Source organism: Arachis ipaensis, chromosome B6 (assembly GCF_059453495.1).
Source record: "Arachis ipaensis isolate K30076 ecotype BB chromosome B6, ASM5945349v1, whole genome shotgun sequence".
Classification (NCBI taxonomy): Eukaryota; Viridiplantae; Streptophyta; class Magnoliopsida; order Fabales; family Fabaceae; genus Arachis; species Arachis ipaensis.
In genome coordinates, this window is record NC_142441.1 from 151,942,010 (window position 1) to 151,963,945 (window position 21,936).

Genomic DNA, 21,936 nt, shown 5'->3' on the forward strand with positions numbered 1-21,936 from the left:
ATCATTAATTTATTATAAATTTGATTTTTATTTAACTAATTTATGTGATAAATAAACCTTTTATTTCTGGTTATACATGATTTAGTCATATTATAATAACAAAATTAAGAAATAAAGTTGTCCATTAATATTTCCATTAACATATTCAACTTGGACTACAAATGCAATAATCCCACAGAGGAAATAGAAATGTGCGTTTTGATTCAATTAAGAGTTTGAAGTTTCTTACACGGTTCAAAATATAATTTATTGCAAACTAAATTGCCCGTCGCTACATAGATCAGATATACGGCAATAATCGAATGCATAATTTTCTAATTAAAGACTAAATATTAAATTAGAATCAATCTCGCTATTACCATCAACAGTATTTCTGTCAATTTCTACTAACTTTTATTTATAACTGTGTTTAATGGAAGTGTCTTTGTGGATGTGTCTAATAAAAATATCTTTTTTATGATTGTGTTTAATAGAAGTGTCTTTATAGATATATTTTCTGGACGTGTCTCTTTATATATGTGTTTAAAATATAATAATTAATTATTATTGGCAATAAATTGGCAGATAATATGTTGACGTTCTTCGAACCAATCATATACTTTATTGAGATAGGCAAACCAAAGGAACTCCCCCTCTGAGAACCGTATATGAGAATTTCATCTCGTACGGCTCAAACAGAAAAACCCAATACTGATTATAACAAAAATGGATATGTTAACTAATAAAAAGTTTTAAACCCCTAATTCTCTAATGAATCAATGGACAAATTGGTTGTTAAAGAGTCATTATCAATATGATTTATCTCAGAGGAGATGGTCTAAATTATTGCCACAGAAATAGAGAAATAGAATCCATAAACGTCATGTCATTCAAAATAAAGATTTAAAAAAATGTGATTCATATGAAAAAAACTTATATTTTTTCAATTAGAATTAGATAAACTTTCATTGGAGAAAGTTGTGACAGTTGTATGTGTCATCTCTTTTTTTTATTATCTATCTATCTTTTAACTCAATAGATAAAAAATTAATCTATCATAAATCTAAGTTCAATTTAAAAATGTATCACTAATCAATTAATTATTACATATATAAAGTAAAATTTAAATTTTTAACATTTATAGATAAATGAACTAATTACTCGTACAAATATAATAATTGGACGCATTATTAAACACTAATTATTTATTCATAATGGTGTATGTTGAATCTTCTTACTTGTTAGTTCTTAGTGTACATGAATGTTAGGTCTGACAATTTGTTGCGATTTACATGACCACGTGTGGTCAATTCATATCATTACCTGGTCAATTTGGTGATATGATGACGTGACCTATATGAATTTTGTTCATGTATATTTTCCTCGTCCTTTCTGTTAATTAATGTATTAAGTTTTTTAATTTTTTTTTTCGTTTAAGTCGTATATAGCTGGTATCCTTGATTCGGTATGCTCTATTCCGGCTTTAAATAAGTAATTTTTTTTAATCAATTTAAGTTAGTTTAGCAGTTAGTTTATTAATTTATTTAAATAAAAAAATATAGAAAGACAATAAATTTAATGAACAACCTTAACAATAGAATGAAGAAGAAAATTAAAATTAGATGATAATTAATTTAATTAATATTTAATAATTCTCCAACCATTTTGATTTAAAAAAAAAAACAAAGATTTTAAATAGGGACAATTACGTATCTCCTTCTCTCCGCGATTGACGTCAACGTTTCGGAGCCTTCTCCTCTCTCATTTTCTTTCCATCTTGTCGGTCCGTCATTGCTAGAAACACCAGCCGCCGTCCAGAGCACCAACCGACGTCGTCCTGCCCACCACAAACGTCTGAGCACCCCCTTCGCGCACGTTGAGTCATTCACGCAGCCCTCTACGCGCCGGTCATGCAGCCCCCCGCGCGCAGTTGGCGGGTTTCACCGTCCCAACGTCTTCATTCACGACATACAAGAGACGGATGGTTGTTTTAGTGAGTAATTTGATGATTATTTTTTGTTCGTAAAAGTCAGACGTTCATCTTTATACGTAGCCGGATGGTTATTATTATCAGTTATGTAGATGGTTGTTTTTTGTCACGAGTGCGACAAACTGGGAAGTTAGGGCGGCGGTGGCAGAACGCGACCCACAGGTTGCGTACCGGCGCGGGAGAGAGTGGCGAGCCAGGCACCAGGGATGCGCGACCGGAACGAGAAAGGCCTGCCTCAACGTGGGTTGCCGGCGGATGACACAGAGACCCGCAACGGGAAGGAGACGTCTATCTGACCTGTTGGCTACCGGCGACGGAAACAGATGCGCGCGAGAGAGGCGGGTGGACTGGGGCCGAAGCTGAACGCCGCTGAGGGTTGGATGGTCAATGAAGAACGTCGGGGGTGGCTGCCGTCTGGGGAGGATGAAGGATTTGGGAGTGAAAACAATTTGTAATTAGGGTTTTGACGGTTGTTTTTGTGAAATAATTGAATGGGGATTTTTGGATTTAGGGTAATTTATGGAGTGGTGTTCATTTTTTATCCCTATTGAGCCAAATAACCAACTCATTGTTCATATTGTCAAGGTTTTTTATTATCTCCCTAGCGGAGTTCAAATGTTACAAGTTTAAATTCCATTTTGTGCATGTAGCAATTTAGTGGCCAACGATAAATTTTTAATAGAAGCTTAAATCTGCAACAAATTAATCTTTGATATGCTAAATTGAGAATACTATAAAAAAAAGTATTTCCTTTATATGAATAAAATATAATTAGATTATTTTTTATTTTTGTTTATATTAAATTTTTTTTAGTGATCGAAAATCAAATTTTAAATTTTTAAATCATAAAATTTTAATATTATATTATAAAATTATTTTTTTTAAAAAAATTAAAACTAATTAAAAAAAACATAAATAATTATATCTTTAATACACTATCGATTTTTTTTTTCACCATGGGTTTTGTTTTATTTTGTTTTTCATATTAGAAGTGCTCGAAAAAGTATACGTCTAATAAATAATCCCAGGATGGTTAGAAAATAGTTGCAATTTGAAGACATTAATTGCTCATGCTAGAGACTATTCATGCCATAATATTTATTATTAATTTTCTAATAACCAATTCTTCATTCTTAGGGCTGCAGATGAGCATATCATGCCCACGTGCAAATTACATATAATTAATATATGATAATGAACCTGCGTGCCATGAAAGACTACCTTGAACATCGACTTATCTATTTTTATTTGAGTTGATGGTATATATTAATGGCTACTTGTAATTCGGATCTTTTGTTTTTGGATTTTTTTTTTAATTATTTTTGGATAGATAATGAATGACTACTTGAACTCAGAAAAATAATAGCCACTAAATAAGAGCTAGTTCATAATATAAGAGTTACTACACACTATAAGAGAGAAGAGAAATATCAGCCGCTATGTAGTGGCGGTTTGTGAAGCCACCGTTATTTATTAGTTTTGCGACCGTTGTACTGGCGACGAATAAATGAAAGAACTTAATTAGAATAAGATAGACTTAATTATTTTATTAGTTTTTATAATTTAACAATATTTTTAATTAGGTCTCTATATTATTTTTAATTAGGTCTCTATATTATTTTTAATTTTATAGTTAGATCATTTTTATATTAAAAACGTTAAAATTAACAGAATATTTTTTTCTAAAATATATAGAATCAAAGATCTAGGTTTTTAATTATAAATATCTTCAATTTGTAAAGAAATATTCAAGTAATTTTAATATTTTTTACATTAGGAATGACATAATTTTAAAATTAAAAATAGTGCAAGGACTAATTAAAAGAAAAAAAAAATAATAAAGATTTAATTAAAAATTTAATAAAATTATAGAAACTAATAGAATAATTAAACCGATAAGATAATATGAAAAAATTAAATGGCACTATTTAGTAGTTTGATTGCTTCTTAGTGTGACGGGATCTCATGTCACGGAGTCTCTTCTCTTCTGATAGTAATTTTGCAAACCTGATTAACAAAAAAAAAAAAAAACCTCAAATGTGTTAGTAATAATATTACTATAATTTGTCACTTAATTTTTAATAGGCGCATGTTATTTAATATAATATTATTTTTTAAATTTTATTTTATTTTATGTTTTGCCTAATTTAACCTTTTGAGAGCTTCTTCATTGGTTTCTCCTTTGTCTAGTGGCTCAAATCGACCATTCTTCAAATTAACCCTAGAGACTGGTTTCTTCAACAAATTTTCACCAATTTGGCAAAGCCTCTCCAAGTTCTCATTAGAAGATATGTCAACTGAAGAATCAGTTCCTGTCAATGTGTCATCCTGCATAATAATATGTTCAACAAATTAAATTTAATATAATCACTTATGCTTAATGAATTAATATTTAACTTTTTACTAAAACTATATATGCATATATGTTTTTATAATTTTTTTTTATTTCAACGGTATTTTTTAATCTGACAGATTAAGGACTAATTCGTTGTGGATCTGAACTCAATTTAAGAGTTTTTCGCTAGCCAATAAGTTGCTGTAAGGTAAAATTTAAACTTCTGACACTTACTTAAACGGACTAATCAACTAATTATTAGATCGAACTAAGTTATTTTTATAATATTTAATTTTGATGTACTCTCATTACAAAATAATTTTATACGTACATTTAACTGCATAACACCATATCAGTAAAAATAATTATTTTTTGTATAATTACATAAATAGTCATCTAAAATAATAAATATGATTAAATGATTATGAAAAACATTTTACAGTTTCAATGATTTTACCTGAATTCGAAGGTAATTTTCTTTGAAATGAAGTGCTTGAGTGAGAGCAGCTAAGTGAAAATCAACCATATCGCCACTTGATTGAGAAAAAATATTAATTAAAGGACTGGTACCACTATAGGTTAGCCAATCCAATAGTCCCCATTTAGCTGCCTTTTTTGCATTGAATTTTCCATCATTTTTGGCTGCTCCTGTGCCTATTGAAATAATTAGGAAGCGACCATAGTCTGTAGGTTTGATGGCCAAGAAATCTGTATTTTCATCAATGATTTGCTTTGTTATTTGATTCATGGCAAGTAAAGTCTGCATGCATCATCATAAATTACCAAAAAAAAAAAAAAAAGAATTAGTAACTAGTTCAATTCTAAAATTAAAAAAAAAATAACTATAAAAATACCGGATTATAATATCATCTATATTAGTAATTTTTAGGTTTAATTACTCTGTTAGTCCCTATAATTTCGTAAAATTTTCAATTAGATCCCTATACTTTTTTACTTTTTAATTGAGTCCCTACACTAAATTTTTTTTTCAATTAAGTCCTTCTTAGTAGTAATTGGCTTAATTTTATAGGGACCCAACTAAAAAAAAAATTGGTATAGGGACCTAAATAAAAGGAAAAAAAAAGTGTAGGGACCAAATTAAAAGAAAAATTGGTGCAAGGACTCAATTAAAAGAAAAAAAAAATATAGGGACCTAATTGAAAATTCCGCAAAACTATAGGGACCAATAGAATTATTAAACCTAATTTTTATGTATCATTTGTGTATAAACGTTTTTACACAAATTTCTAATTGTGTATTTTAAATTCTATCACATGCTTAATCAGACGAATGAACTGATTAGACTATTTGACCAATCAAAATTGATCGAGATTATATCAAAACTAAACTAATATAATAACTTTAAAAATATAAATATAAATAAGAATTTATACCGGATTATTGGCACAAACACCACCATCAATGAGGTTAAATTCATGTAGATTTCCATTTGAATCCTTGTTGGTGAAGTGATGGGCAGGGAGATAAGTAGGTGCAGCAGATGTGCTAATGCATATATCTGATAGTTTAGCATCAAAGGCAGGAGAATTCTTAATCTGCATATCAATGATTGTTCTCAGATCTTGTTAGGGTTTATTTATTTGGTGCATTGATTTTATAATTTATTTTAGAAAAGTATACGTAAACAATTTATAATCATTAATCAGTCAACTTTAAACAAATGGAAACAGCAATTAACTATGGCTCTTGGCCCAGACAACGTCCTAGGCGTCGGGGAGATCGGAACAACAAGGAACGCCTAGACGACGTTTTTCTTTCTGGGCTGCAGTAAGCAGATCGAGAGGTCGTTCTGTCCCCTATCCCCAAGGAAGGGTAATATGTTCTCATAAATTTTTGCTCCAATTTGACCTAGCTGGCAAACGATCCCAGTTCGCGGTAGAGAACAAGACAGCAAGCGAGCGTACCTTTGTTCGCTTTTTCTCCACCAAGTACGAAATTAATAATTATTAATTTTATATTTCTTAAAAAATAAAATTTAAATAATTATTAATTAATTTAATTAATATAAAGTACAATTTAAAAATATTTGTTGGCTTGTTGTTGACTAGACCTTTATTGATTACTTAGCGAAATTTATTTATTTTTTATTCACACTAGCCCTAGTAAAAAAAAAAAAAACTTATTCTAAATTAATTAAAGGAACAAAAATTCAAATATCAACAACAACAATAATAAAATGAGACCTGGTAAGATGAGAAAATAGTTGGTTGTAAACATTTGATGTCAAAGGTGGGAATGACAACATTGGTGATTGTCTGGTGCAAACGAATGTCTCCAAGTTTATTTCTAATCACTCTCTGCAAGTATTTTCCATCATATTTTGGTCCTCCCAATTGTCTAATTACCTTTGCCATCAGTGTTCCACGCAGGCCCCTGTAATAAGAATTTCAGTCACTGATTAAACTGGTTAAATTGAATTTATATTTTGATCGGTATCCAATTTAAGTAAATTAGTTTTGAATTTTGTTCCGAACTAGTTACTCAAACTCAAATTTTTAAATAGAAAATCAGGTATAAGTAATTCATTTACCCATTTTCAATTTTAGTTAAGTTTAAAATTTTTTTAGTTAAAATTTTTAGTAGGATCACCCAATATTTGGTTCTCATACTATATATAAAATAATAAATGCAATTTTTTTAAAAATTTAATTTTAATACACTGTCAATGTAAAATAATTTTACACGTGTATCTGATCACGTAACATCACATCATAAAAAATAATTATTATTTTTATTATTGATCATGTGAATAACTAATCATCTAAAAAAACGAACGTGATTGCACGATGACGGTAGGACATCAAAATTAACTCATACTTTAAATAGGTAAATTTCACTCAAAACAAGTAAATTTTGAATGTAAGAGTTTATATTTGTCTTTTTGTGAAAATTTAACACATGATCTTTCTTTTTGCTTAAAAAGAATTGGGAGTATATTACAAAATTAAGATTTGTGATTGTTCGATGATTAAATTGGTGCACATGTAATCTTTAAAAGATTATGTAAAATGAATGACAAGAAATGACCTATATTGTGGAAAAATTTTTGGGCAGTGCTCCAAGTAAAATGGTTTGATATCTTTAGCAGCAAAAAGTGGACGGTTATGTTTATCTGGAGCAGTTAACATAGCAGTTACAAGACCTCCAGTGCTTGTTCCTGATATCATATCAAAATAATCTGCAAGTCTTGCATCTTCACCATCTAACTCCTACATATGCATGGTGGTGGGATCATTATTTAATGTCAATTTTACTCTTAGAAATAAAAGAGAACTAATAATGATACATAAGACATGACAATTTTTTTAAAAATTATAATCCAAATTTATCAAAGATAAAAATTTAGGAGTACAGTTGACTTCATATAAAGTTGATAACTGAGAGTTATTAGATGAAAATTTAATCAAACCTGTCAAATAATTTAATGACTCTCAACTATCAATTTTATATGAAGTTAACTGTACCTGATAAGTTTTCACCTTTATAATACTCTTACGAAATAGGTGGTATGAATGCAACATTATGATTTTAGGGTTTCAATTCAATCTGTTCATAACACTAATTATAGTCCAAATTACTTTTATTTTGATTTAACAAACATATAGATGCTACCATTTTAGAAAAAATATTTAATTTTAATAAAAAAAAATAGAAGAAGATATATATACAAATGATTTCATATATATACCTGAAGCTGTGATTCAATCAAATTAAGAATAGTAGCAGAAATAATTCCCCTAATACCACCTCCATCAATGCTGAGAATGGTAATTAAGTTCCCATAACTTGGGGGCTGATGATGATCATGAATTTGTTCAGTAGATGATTTTGATCTCTCCATGGAATATATAGAGAAACTAACTTAGGATTTTTAGAACTATCTTAAGCTAATAATGATTCAGGTTTTGCTATGATTCAGGACTTATAGTAGTGGCTATATTTATAGTGGCAAAAACCTTTGATTTCTGGCCAATTTTTTAAATTCCGTATCAAATTTCACACGGTCCAAACAAATTGCAAATTAAATCGTACCACCATAGATAAGTTAAGAGAGTTATCAACTGCCTAATTTTCCACACCAATTAGACAAACTTAGCTTTTACTATGTAGCAGTGAAAGTCCTTAATTAAGGGCTTAAGGAACTTCATATATAGCTAATTAAAATTAGGTCTATACCGTCGCTATTTGTTGTGACGGTTTACATACCCAAGTACGTGTGACTTAGGAACTCATAATTTAATTATTAGTGGTCAATGCATATCACTTGGTTAATAATTGATGACCACACACATTTCGTAATAATCGGTTTCTGAATAAGATAAGAGTTAATAACATGTGTTAAACATGTGAGACGAGCTTACTTTAATGGAAAAGTATAGATAACCAACAATATTTTTGAACAATGTGAATTAATAGGGTTAAAAGAATAAATTAATCTTAAATTTAATTAATAGCATTAAATTAAAATGTAGTGTATTTTTATTTGATTAATAGTTATTCATATTATTTAAGATGATCATTATTTACCTAATATTCCCCTATATATATATATATATATATATATAATTAATTAATTAGTTAGGCACTTAGACAGCCAATATAATTATTTAATTAAATTTAGATATTTAAATATTTTTTAAATATTAAATTTAAAATTTAGTATAAATATATAAAAATATAACATTGATTATTTTTATAAAATTATTTTATACTAATAATACATGCATGAAAATTAAATTCATGTATATAACTTTATTGGATGCACAATAAGAGTTCCGTATGGCAACGTAAAAATTAATGAAAGAGATCACATATCATTGTTTAAAATTTTTTATTTGTATGCATAATTTTAATTACTTAAATGCAATAATAATTCATCATCAGATATATATTATTATGCATGTGAGGTTATTATAAGTCAGCTTCTAGAGTATGATCATATATTCTATTTTGAACGAGACTTGTATAATTCACCATACATTGTCTGAATTACTGGTTAGATATTAAATTTTGTATTATATCATAGATTTTTTTTTTTGCAAATAAAATTTAAATTTGAGATTTTTAAGTTTTAAAAATTAGACATTCTGATATTATATTATAAAATTATTTTAAAAAAATTAAATTAATAAAATAATATAAATAAATAATTATATCTCTAATAAAATTAAAGCATTTGAAATTAAAGAAAACTCACGTATTCAAATCATAGAAAAATTACACGAAAAGAAAAACAACGAGTGTCAAATTTATTGTCCGATTAAATTAGTTTTTGGAATGATTTTCTAATTTTCTTTGAATGGGTTGAAAATTGAAATAGCTTTAAAGTTTTTTTTTTTGGTCTTGGGTTTCTTTGTTTTTAATGGTGTTATTTTTTTGGTCTGAATAGATATGTAATTATATTAAAGGAAAGGTCCAATTTCCAAAGGCCCAAAAAGCAACAACCATGTCTTCAGTTGAACAAGGATGACAAAAAAGCCTTTTAAGTGTTTGGTAGGTTCTTGTATAGGAAAAAAAAAAAAAACACTGAGAGGTTCTTTGAAGCAATTGGCATATTCCAGTGACCAAATGTAGAAAATGAAACAAGTGTTGATCTACAATGCTCCATTTCTAACTCAACAAAATAGAATAAGAGAGATATGGTCTCTCCCGCCATATTCGCCTCTAACCTCTCCATCTTCATTTCCTACGCAAAGAGACTCAAAGTCAATCAAATCAAATACCATACCAACTTCCTTCCTCTCTCAACCCCCAAAACCCCTTCTTTCACTTCGTTTTTTAATTCTTCCAATCACAATTTATTACTCTAAAACCATTTTTGTTTTTCTTCTAGAGGGAATATAAAAAAAAAGAAAAAGAAAAAATATGCACCGAATTTGTTATAGAACGCGACCCCTTCTTCGCTTCCCTCGTCAAAGAAGTATTTCTTCAGAATCACAATCACCTTCTTCTTCCTCTTCTGCTTCTTCTTTTGCTAATAATAATAATAATCAAAACGGTGAAAATGATATTAATATTAATATTCGAAATTCCCAAAATGTCCCTCCACCTGTTCCTCGCATTAATAACCGTCTCTTCATTCAGCACTCTCCTTCACGCGCCTCCGCAATCGCCCTCTCCGCCGCCGTAGTCTCCGCGGTCGTCGCCTCCATCACGCTTTTCAACTCGCAGCAGAAATCCGATCATCACCACCATGGCAACGGAGGTGGTGCTCTCGAGAATGCAGCGCAGAAGTCTGCGGACTCGCTCGGGAAGATCTTCCACCACGCGCAGCGGACGGGAGCAGCTGCCGCCGTGCTGTGGCAATCGCTGCGGTCGGTATTGTCGTCGGCGAACCACGAGGTACGGTCAGGGTTTGAGATAAGAGTCGCGGCGCTGCTCGCTGATATAGCCGCTGCGAATTCTGGACGCAGGGCGGCGATCGTTGGAGCTGGCGGAGGCGCTGTCGTGGATTGGCTGTTGGAGTCTGTGACGTCTCCCAAGGATGGCGGCGGTGCACAGGCGGAGTCGGCGAGGGCGCTGGCATACCTTATTGCGGACCCTAACGTCTCTGCCGCCGTGCTTGGAAGGCCTCACGCCATTCCCAAACTTCTGAGGTTCATCTTCTCGTGCCAGCCTCGGCGGAATTCCAAGAACAAGAAGGTAAATTTTGATTATGTGTTGTAAGGTTTTTTTATTTGTGCATTGTGTTATGTAATCATCCTGTTAACGGCGTTTTGTACTAGCTTATTTTAGCTTGAACGCAGATTTTAGAGAAATAATCAGTTAATTCCAAGATATACATATCACTAAGCTTGATTGGTACTGTTAGGATTAGGATTTGCATATGCATGTGTATTTCAATTATGTTTTTAGTGTAGCAGTGTTTGAGTCATGTTATAAATGCAGATAAATAACAAAATCTCTCTGTAGCTGTGGGATTTTGTTAGTAGTGCACTAAGGACACAAGTTTAGGAATAATACTAGTTAACAAGCTTATTTTGTTTTATGCTTCAAAGTGTGAAATGCAGCTTCCCAAGAAGATACTGATACCTCTCCGAAAGGAACCTGCGCTTTCCTTAATATATCTTGCTTTGTTTTATTTGCTCAAGGTGTAATATATAATTAAGTAATATACTTTTTGTCCCTAATGTTTGCGATTTTCTTCAAAAATAGCTCTAATGTTTAATTTCATTCAATTTTGTTCCTAACTTTTTCGGTTCATTAAATTTTAACTTTTAACTTTTTTTATTTGTGTCAAAACTATGCCTGGATATTTTTTATTTTGTCTAACGTTTTAGATGGATTTAACATTTAGGCATAATTTTGACATGAAAAAACGTTAGAGACAAAATTGAATGGATTAAACGTTTGGGGTATTTTTGAAGAAAATCACAATGTTATGGACAAAAGTATACTTTACCCCATATATTCTGATCATTGTTTTTATATATCATATAATATATTTATTGGTTTCTCTGCCATGGATATGTTATATGAATGATAGCTTCAATCTAACTATTGTTGATTGTGCCCTTTTTTTATTTTGACGTTGGATGTTCCGCTATTTGCTATAGCAGCAGCATTCAAGACACAGTGCGCTTGATATCTCGGATTCTTTGAAGGGTAGGAGTATGCTGGTAGCTGCAATTATGGACATTGTTACATCCAGCTGCAACAATGCAGAACAGGTATCTTTTAAGCCGTCATTGCCTGGAAATGCTGAGACCAGGGACATTGCTGCTGCTCTACAAGTTATTGAGGAAGGGGGTTTGCACTTGGATGAGCCACCCGAAGATGATGATGGTGGTAGTGGTGACAGTGGAAAGAAAGGGATTGGAATCAAGATACTTGAAGGTGGTACCACTGTCTTAGGGCTTTCAAGGACCAGCTGTTTAATGCAGGTCAATAATTCTAATTCCAGCCACAAGGAACTGTTAAAGCATTACACTCCTAAATCACTCGTATATGAAAGTAAGTATGACAATTCATTAGCACAAGATATGTCCGCTGCTGTAGTTCCTGGTCTCTGGGATGATTTGCTTTATGAACATGTTGCTGTTCCTTTTGCATCCTGGGCATTGGCAAATTGGGCAACGGCATCACAGTTGAATAGATCTCGGATTCAAGAACTAGACCAAGATGGAAACGCCATCATGTCTGCTTTATTGGCACCAGAGAGATCTGTCAAGTGGCATGCAAGTTTGGTGGCATGGTTGCTGTTAGAAGACCGCAATATGCCTTTGAATGATTCTATTTCTGATTGGAGTTCCAGTCTTCTTTCTACTATATCCCAGGCCTGCAAGCATGAAGACTTTTCACTGGCCAAGGTAGCTTTTTCTGCTTTTCTGTTATCTGTCGAGAGAAGTCCTGAGGCACAGAAGATAGTGATGGATAAAGGTTTAAATTCAATGAGAGACATTGCCAAGCAGACATCAAAGAATAAGCAAGTGCAAGAAGCAATGGCAAAGGCATTAGAACTACTCTGTACTGGGGACTTCCATTTGTCTCTTGAGGAGGGTCAAAAATGGTCAGGCATTCTTCTTCCTTGGGTTTTTGGAACATTTTCCTCTAATGCTATACAATCTTCAGCCATAAAGATTCTTTCTCAGATATTAGAAGACCATGGACCAAAAGCTGTGCCAGTTTCTCAAGGATGGTTAGTCATGCTGCTAAATGAAGTGCAAAGTTCCATCAAGAAATCAAATGATAAACAAACCAGTCAACCTAAAAGTGATAATGTAAAGGTATGGGAATGATTTTGTTCTTTCTGTTACATGATGATTTATATGCATTGAACTCAAAAATGACATTTCATGTTGTAATCGCGCTGTTGCAATTCCAAGTCAACAGTTTAATATACCTGTGTCGACCTTTGCAGACCTTAATCAATCACTCCAATATTGCTTCTGCTGCACAAGTTGCAAATCAGCTAGCTAGTGCAGTTGTTATTCTGTCTGCAAAACAATTGAAAACTACTTCCAATACTGTGGATGCATCCCCGCTGGCTGATTTTCTTGCTCTGGATCCTTTAGCAGCAGCATTTAAAAATTTGAAAGTAGATAGTCTGCCTAAATTAGATGCTGCAGATTCTGCTGTAGCTACCTTGAAAGGGATTAAGGCTTTGACTGAAGTTTGTTATGAAGACTCTCTTTGTCAGGAGATGATTGTTGATTTTGGAATCTTATGTTTGCTAAGGCGGTTTTTGTTGAATGATGATTATGAAAAACTGGCTGCAATTGAGGCATATGATGCATCATCTGGAGCACATGACGGGCAGGGGAGGAAATCCAATGGCAATGGAGAACTACCTATCTCTGATGCGAAAGATTCATCTAGTCTCCGAGTTCCACCTACAGCTCATATCCGCAGGCATGCTGCTCGGCTGTTGACTGTTCTTTCTCTTCTTCCCAAAGTGAAGAAGTTTATTATAGCTGATAAAACTTGGTGCAAATGGCTTGATGATTGTGCTAATGGGAGAATCCCAGGTTGCAGTGACCCTAAACTACAAAGCTATGCGAGGGCCACAATCCTAAATATTTTTTGTAATGACCAGCTTAATGGAACACCTGATAGTGGAAGCCATAAGGATGGTGGTGTAACAAGTAATAATGACTTCTGCCCTCGGTATGACGACATGATATTCTTGATAAATCCTCATCTTCCTCACTGGAGGTGTCCCAAAAAAACAAATGGACAAGATGATTCCTCAGAAGACATATCTAAGGCTACTTCCGCTAAAAATTCATCTAAAAGAAAGCTAGATGCAAATACTCCTGCCATAGATGTAGTTTTTGTCCATGGCCTCCGTGGTGGGCCTTACAAAACATGGCGCATATCCGAGGACAAATCCTCAACTATGCATACCCTGGTGGAGAAGATTGATGAGGAGGCAGGAAAGCTTGGAACCTTTTGGCCTAGTGAATGGCTTTCCAGTGATTTTGCTGAGGCTCGCATGTTTTCTCTCAAATACAAGGTTTTCCATAGTAAAGCTTAAGATGTTTCTATAAAAACTTAAAAAGAGATCTTGAAATATTTGCCTTAGTTAGACCCTGACATGTTTGGTTTCTGAATCTTGAATTATTCATTGTTGTTAGCTCTAAAAGCTTTATTAGAGCTTGTTTTGTGTGGGATCCCCTTCTTCTACATCTAACTCTCAAGTAAATGCTTTATGCAGACTAACCTCACACAGTGGTCTGGAGCTAGCTTGCCGCTTCAGGTTATATTTTTTTTTTCCTCCACACTTTATTTATAATTATATTAGTGGATTAAGAAATGGAGTCATATTTTATTTTCTTCATCACTATCGTGACTTTTTAGACTTCTTTGAAGTTGCGAAAACTTGGCTGTGTGCAATACCAGGATTTCATCCTCGATGAGCCTTTTTAGGGTTTGTAGAAAATTATCAATTTTAAACCTATACTTAATAAACTGGCTTGCCAACCTTGCTTCAGTTGCTCTTTAAGGCCCTATTATCACATATATGATAGTTTTATATTATAGAATGGATGCTGTCAAAACTAGCACTATTCTGAAATACATTGGTTTATATAATAGGATTTTTGTTTTAAAAAAAATTGGGCCTCGTTTTAAAGTTATACTTATGGTTTAATTGGAGGGATTATAACTTGTGAGATTCTTTCTACATTATTCAGTTTGACATAATTTTGATAGTTATCATCTGGCTTGCAAATTAAGGGCACATGACAGTGACAACTTCCACTGCAACTACTCTGAACCGGAATATAGTAAAAAGGAACCAACATGGTTTTTATTTTATTTTTTAATTTTGCAGGAAGTTAGTTCGATGCTCTTGGAGAAGCTTGTTGCTGCAGGAATTGGGGATCGGCCTGTTGTTTTTGTTACTCACAGGTTGGTATGGCTACCGGCTTTTTCACATTGCATGTTTGAACACACTGCACTTAGCCTTCTATACATTCATGAGTTGAATGATGCACGCAAAGGAAGTTTTTGCCATTTTTGGTAGTGCAAGTAGCTCAAGCTTAAGAGATTGCTTTATTGACTGTGGAATTGCAGTTTTCATATCTTTGCATCTCATCATTTGTTGAATTATATAATGTGCCTCATACTGTGTTTTCCCTTGTTCCCTTTGTGGTTTTTTTTCTCTACTTTGCAGTATGGGGGGCTTGGTTGTGAAGCAGATCCTTTATAAAGCAAAGGAGGAAAGACATGATAATCTTGTGAAAAATACAAAAGGAATTGTAAGTTTGAAGTCCTTAATTATATGCTTAAGAAATGACCGTTTCTGTTGATTTATTCTTTAGTTTGGTTTTAGGTGTTTTATAGCTGCCCACATTTTGGTAGCAAACTTGCAGATATGCCTTGGCGAATGGGCCTTGTGCTACGTCCTGCTCCAACGGTTAGTATCAGAAGACACCTTTTAACATTCGACTATGTATGATAATTTAATCTTTCTCATTGCTACGTTTGAAAGATCTTTAAGAGTTTTTAATGTTTGATAGATTGGGGAGCTAAGAAGTGGGTCTGCAAGATTGATACAGCTTAATGACTATATTCGTCACCTTCACAAGAAAGGGATGCTTGATGTTCTCAGTTTTTGCGAGGTGGTCAGCAGTACATAGTGTTTTCTGTTTGTGTGTATGCGTTGTCTTTTTATGAGTTTAATGGTGGCTGTTTTTGCAGACGAAGGTAACTCCAATTGTTGAAGGTTATGGTGGATGGGCCTTCCGACTGGAAATTGTACCAATCGAGTCTGCATATCCAGGATTCGGGGAACTAGTCGTAAGTATATTATGAAATCGCAGATGAAAATAAATTCAATAATTTATTTGTAGTATTGCAATTTAATTTATTTTCTATCCTATGTATCTTCAAATTTTTGAAACAGGTATTGGAGTCAACAGATCATATAAATTCTTGCAAGCCGTTGAGCCGCGCAGACCCTTCATATATAGAGACATTGAAGTTCTTACAGAAATTGAGAGCATTCTATACTTGAGCTTGTGATGATGCTTCTTTGCGAGATTTGTAAATACTTCTGAAAAGAGTTCAGCTAGGTGTATGGTTTACACGGCTTCTGGTGCGCGACATTCGCATGTCAACTGCATGGGAAGTTCATAGATCTTATGGTTAGATCTGATCGTAGCATGATAGCATTTACAAGTTTAGGACTAACAAATTTCTTGCAAGCCTTCTCATTTGTTTTTTGGCTTGCCTTAGTTGTACATTTCCATTCCCCAATCATTCATTTGTTGCTTCAAATTTTCATGAACCTTGTGTCTTGTAGGTCTGCTATTTTGGGGTTTGTAATCAGTGTCTCTTGTACATAATAAATAGGAAATATGATCATTACTTATGTATATATATCATTGATTATTGATTATTTTCACATAACAATCATATGTTGTTCTCTGCATAATTGCATTTGTCCTTCCCTATTTGCTCGCACAAGCTAGATGGTCTAGTACGAGGTTAACCTATTTCACTACAGATTGAATTTCCAACTTTTTTTCCCTAAGATACAAACGTTGACAAATGTATCTATATAAGAATAAAACGACAATTGTACCCACGGTTTGTACCCACGGAAGATAGCTTTCGTGTGCCAAGAATACCCTAATAGACCAATTATGTAACCAACGTCTGGGTATTCTTGGCACACGGAAGCCATCTTTCGTGATTATAATTGTCGTTTTATTCTTATATGGGTACATTTGTCAGCATCTGTATCTTTTATGGGTACAAATGATAATTTATTCTAATAATTATTATAAGACTAAACTGAAACATTGTTGGATTTCTTTAAAAAAAAATTATTGCTTGTTGCCAACTTTAAATTCACTCTTTTATTTATTAAATATTATAAAAATAATTAAAAAAATGAGTTAAGATGATAAATGGTTTATAATTCAATAACTAAAATAATTTGAATTCAAATCTTAAAAATAATATTTTTTATGAATTATATATAAAATTTAATTTTGATACATTATAATTGAATTACGTAAATAATCATTCAAAAAATAGATGTGATTGTATGTATTTTATACTGGCAGTAAATAAAAATTAAATTAAAAGATATTTTAAAAATATCATAAGCCTAGCACATATTCTGGAGAATCTATGAATAGCTTCAGTTAAGTGAGATTAATTTAGATTTGATATAATTTAGGAAGTGTTTAAGTGTTATGCGAAAAAACGAACATAAAAGAGAAGAAAAGAAAGGCAATAGAATATTTGGGAAGTGAATTAGGATAGCAGACGCAAAGCATGAGAGATGTTGCTAACGGCAAAAGCTCTTCAACCTCAACTATGCTTATCCACACCACCAACCACCATAACCACCTCCACCTCCACCTCCACCTCCTCAACTTCACCTTCTAAGAACCTCAACTTCATCACTAACACTCGTACCTTCTCCTTATGCTTATGCGCTCCCAATCCCAACGCTTCCACCACTACTCCTCCGTTGAAGAAGAGGAACAGGTACCGGAGGCTCTATCCTGGAGAGACAACCGGCATCACCGAAGAGATGAGGTTCGTTGCTATGAGGCTTCGCAACACCAATGCTACTCCTAAGTCCTCTGAAAACAAAGAAGAAGAAGAAGAATCATCATCCAACGGTCCTGCTTCTGACACGTGGCATCCATCCGTTCAAGGCTTCCTCCGTTACTTGGTTGATTCCAAACTTGTCTTCAACACCGTCGAACGCATCGTCGACGACTCTGATCACGTCTCTTGTAAGCTTAATTTTTCATGTAGTTAACATAGATTGCGTTTCTTAGCTTAATTTTTTTAATATTTTGTCAAGTTATCATAATTCGAATCTAAGTAATCGATTGCATAGATAGTAGCCAAATTAATTGAACTGGTAATTGAATTAATCCTAGAGAATGGCATGGATCAATAGGAGCATAGTAGGATTGTTGAAACTTTGAGTGTAAAAGCACTGCTATTGCAGCTGTAGAAACTTCTGAGATTATAATGCTGTGATGCTGACAATAATTTCTATCAACTGTTGGTTGTTTTAGAGGGGAAAATTCGATTGTGTTGACGAATTTCGCATTACAGATGCTTACTTTAGGAAAACTGGATTGGAAAGGTCAGAAGGGATTGCAAAGGATTTGGAAGGGTTTGAGCAGCAAGGACTTGCAATTCCGAATCCTCGCTCGCCGGGACTGACTTACGCCAAATATTTGGAGGAACTTGCCGAGAGAAGCCCTCCCTTGTTTCTCTCCCATTTCTACAACATATATTTTTCTCACATAGCCGGTGGTCAGGTCATAGCAAAGCAGGTACAACGATTATACTCTCTGTCATCGTATCATTTTGTCATGAAACTACTCATCCCAAAAACTTGAGCTGATCGGAGGAGGCAACATGAATGATTATATCATTTCTAATACATTTTATCATATTTTGTTGATTTCAATTAACCATGTAAAAGTGATAGATTGCTTTGGTATCTATGAGCCTATGGATGATTTTTTGTGTAGATGAATATAAGATATGATAGAATATTTTTAGCTCCCTTGCAATCACCAATTCTACAAATTGGTGCCCTGAATTTCTTTGTGTATTTATGAGCTTCTGAAAGATTTTGTGGGTAAGATATATGAGTGCAAGAAGGAAACTTTCACCATTTTGCTCATAAAATAATTGAATAAATTCGACGCCTAATAAAACTTGCAACAATTAATCCTTTTTGTTCTCTTTTACCTGTCACTGTCACTTTATTGGTACATCCCTAGATTAATATATCTGGATACATCCGTAGAACAAAAAGAAAGTGATAGATAAAAGGGAATTGAGAGAGTACTGTTTTATCAGCACACTTTCTGAACAGACATAGTTAATGCGTGTAGGAGGTCTGCATCATTGCTGAACATGACCGAAAAGCTGATCATTTTGTTGTTTCTTTCAGGTTTCTCAAAAGATCTTCGAAGGGAAGGAGCTAGAACTCTATAGGTGGGAAGATGATCCAGCGGAGTTGCTAAAGGGTGTTCGCGAGAATCTCAACATGCTTGCAGAGGTTAACTTCTAATAATCATTTTTACTTATGGCTTTTGCAAGTCAGCATCAAATTCAGATTCTGACACATTCATATTGCTTACTCGTGATTCTGGTTGATGCAGCATTGGCCTCGAGATGATAAAAATAAATGCTTAAGAGAAACAACCAAGTCATTCCGGTATTTGAGCCAGATTGTCCGTCTCATCATCTTATGAAGAGAGTTTTGTATCCTTTCCTTGTAACAACATTGACATTTTCCATGGTATGTCCTCTAGAAATACCTATTCTTCCCTTAACTAACTTTGATATTTTGGACTTTTAGTTAATGAAGGAGGGTTTATCCCAACTTAGTAATGCTTGATGCATTATTGGAAAATATATATATATATTCTTGGTACTTTCCTAGAAAATGATGATCATTGTCAATCAGAAAATGAAAAAAACATTTATTTTACTTTTAGTGCTTAAACTGAAGAGAAAAAGATTAAAAAAAAAAGGGGGGTAAATTACATTGACATTCAAAGAGTCAAGACAACATTACACTGACCTCTCCGAAGGTCAATATAGGCATGACAAATCAAGGGGTGCTATGTGTGAAATTTCAAGTGGGAAGGTCAATATAATTTACTAAAAGAAATTGATGCTTTCATATTTTAATGCACTAAAATATCCTTTTTTTCTTGCATTTCAATGCAGGTATAGTTATGGTAATCTATTGTTTAGGCCTAAGTAATCATGGCAATCGGCATATGATGTGGTTTGGCAACCATTTTTCTCATAGCAAATATTGATAATGTTTTCATTTTTCTTAGCAGGTGCGTTATATCGGCTATGGATTTGGCCAAAAAGATGAAGACCTCAAAAAGTTTTATATTATAGTTGTAGAGATATTCATCATCACTATGGTATTATTGCTGAAGATAAAGATTCTACTATGGCCGTTATTTCCAACTTTTGTCTTCTCTATGTGGCTTCATTTTTGGGATCAGCACATGAAAATTTTTTAGTAATTTGAATGTTATTAGTAGCTAATGAAATTCATGATTGCCATATGACTAGATAGGATTCCAAGCAAAGTTCGCAATTTTGTATAAAATTGATTGGTAAATGATATGTAAGTACCTCTGCAAACATTTAGAAAGTTTAGAAGCATGTTGTGTTTTTGAATTGTGTATCGATTTAATTTTTATTTATGCACCGTTAGCATAATGATATTTTACGTATACATCTAATTATATATTATTACATCAGCAAAAAATTAATTATGTTTTTATGGTTTTGTGTTAATACTTAATAGCCATATAAAAGGACATAAAATATTTTACATAATTAAAAAAATCCCCCCCCCCCCCCAAAAAAAAAATATAATGTATAAGCTACTCAAGTTAAAAAATAGTTGTACAAATTTATAATTCCGCCGGAGAATTATATGCTTACCTATGCAATTTGTGTAGTTTAGCGTTTAGTTATAAGTATATTAATATTTAATGATTGTGAAACATAAGTATTTTTAATAATGATTTTATGATCTTGAATCTTGATAGGCATAAAATGGCATAAACTATTATTTGACCAATACCTTAAGTCATAGTAACATACAGCTGTTCATATGCGATTAAATTATGAAATCTACATAATAATTTATTTAGATAAGTAGTAGTGATGCTTTTATCATGGCGCCAACTATCAGTATGTAATGACGTGCATTACATATTAGCAATGAAATTTTCCAAACATAATAATCATAATAGGAAAACTCTTGGGGCCAGCAATTTTATCAAATTCTGGCCAGCATGTAATCATCAAAGAAGAGTGAGTCATTTGATGAAATCTCACATTAATCTCATACTATTAAAAGTCTCATTGATGGTTATTTGATGGCTATAAATCCCAAAAGTTGCTGGTCCCCTAGCATTCCTCATCATAATAAGTTGAAGTTTTCTTATTTATCAACTGCTCTTTTAGGTGGGGAAAAAAAGTAGTGTCACAGTTCATTAATTCATTATTAATAATCTTTTTTGATGAAAAATATATAGTCACCAAAAAAAATATTAGAACATTGTAGAATTTATTCCTGTGTGATTGTGTTATTCTCGTCACCTTTGGTTTTATATTTTCATGATGTTAATACAGCAGGTTTGAACTCATGCTACTAGATCCAATGCTTGACAATATAATATATATAAATTTATTTAACTATAAAAACCAATGAATAACAAATATTGTTACATTTATTTCTTTATTTATTTTATTCTTTTAAATTAAGCTCTCATGTGACACAGTCTCAGCTAGATACACGGCTGTAAAAGTGCTTACCCATTTTCTTGTGCTACTCAACCAGCAGTGTGACCAAAGTCCAAATAAATAAAATAAATTATTGAAAGCTTAGAATATTAATAAATTTTACTATGAATGAAGTTTTATATCAGAGAAAGATGAATAAATTACAATTCTACTTAAATAAAATTAACATCTGAATATTTTTGTCATAGGAAAGTAATATTTTATAAATATATAAAAAAATTAATTTCATTTATGTATAAATAAATTTATTAATATTTTAAATTTTTATTATTAAAAATGATAGTTTATTTACTCTGAATAAAAACAAAATAGCAATCTTAAATTCTTATGTGAC

General features: G+C 32.5%; 3 protein-coding genes across 8 annotated transcripts; 2 read left to right on the forward strand and 1 right to left on the reverse strand.

Moving 5' to 3' along the window:
• Positions 1-3,897: 3,897 nt before the first annotated feature.
• On the reverse strand, positions 3,898-8,166 carry LOC107647776 (patatin-like protein 2). Its single transcript, XM_088491196.1, has 7 exons — positions 8,014-8,166; positions 7,353-7,534; positions 6,509-6,698; positions 5,699-5,860; positions 4,762-5,064; positions 4,122-4,297; positions 3,898-3,976 (listed from the first exon to the last, which is right to left on the reverse strand). The coding sequence occupies exons 1-7, from the start codon at positions 8,164-8,166 to the stop codon at positions 3,898-3,900; spliced, it is 1,245 nt and encodes a 414-aa protein (XP_088347322.1).
• A 1,738-nt stretch (positions 8,167-9,904) lies between these two features.
• Positions 9,905-16,682, forward strand: LOC107605689 (alpha/beta-Hydrolases superfamily protein). 5 transcript variants are annotated; one of them, XR_001612546.3, is made up of 10 exons: positions 9,905-10,967; positions 11,885-13,051; positions 13,186-14,280; positions 14,482-14,523; positions 15,100-15,176; positions 15,442-15,526; positions 15,630-15,684; positions 15,788-15,889; positions 15,969-16,067; positions 16,174-16,682. XR_001612546.3 is itself a non-coding variant. In XM_088490215.1 (10 exons), exons 1-10 carry the CDS (start codon positions 10,191-10,193, stop codon positions 16,282-16,284), a joined length of 3,642 nt encoding a protein of 1,213 aa, XP_088346341.1. In that variant the 5' UTR covers positions 9,905-10,190; the 3' UTR covers positions 16,285-16,682. The 5 variants fall into 5 exon arrangements, 3 of the variants coding, with proteins under 3 accessions (XP_088346341.1, XP_016163137.1, XP_016163138.1); XM_088490215.1 differs by having other exon boundaries at positions 11,882-13,051; positions 15,601-15,684; XM_016307651.3 differs by having other exon boundaries at positions 15,601-15,684.
• Positions 16,683-17,408: 726 nt separating this feature from the next.
• HO2 (heme oxygenase 2) lies at positions 17,409-20,465 on the forward strand. Of its 2 annotated transcripts, none has more exons than XM_088491639.1 (5): positions 17,409-18,025; positions 18,357-18,580; positions 19,210-19,317; positions 19,421-19,560; positions 20,114-20,465. In XM_088491639.1, the coding sequence occupies exons 1-4, from the start codon at positions 17,563-17,565 to the stop codon at positions 19,511-19,513; spliced, it is 888 nt and encodes a 295-aa protein (XP_088347765.1). In that variant the 5' UTR covers positions 17,409-17,562; the 3' UTR covers positions 19,514-19,560; positions 20,114-20,465. The 2 variants fall into 2 exon arrangements, with proteins under 2 accessions (XP_088347765.1, XP_016163139.2); XM_016307653.3 differs by having other exon boundaries at positions 17,421-18,025; positions 20,111-20,465.
• Positions 20,466-21,936: the final 1,471 nt, after the last annotated feature.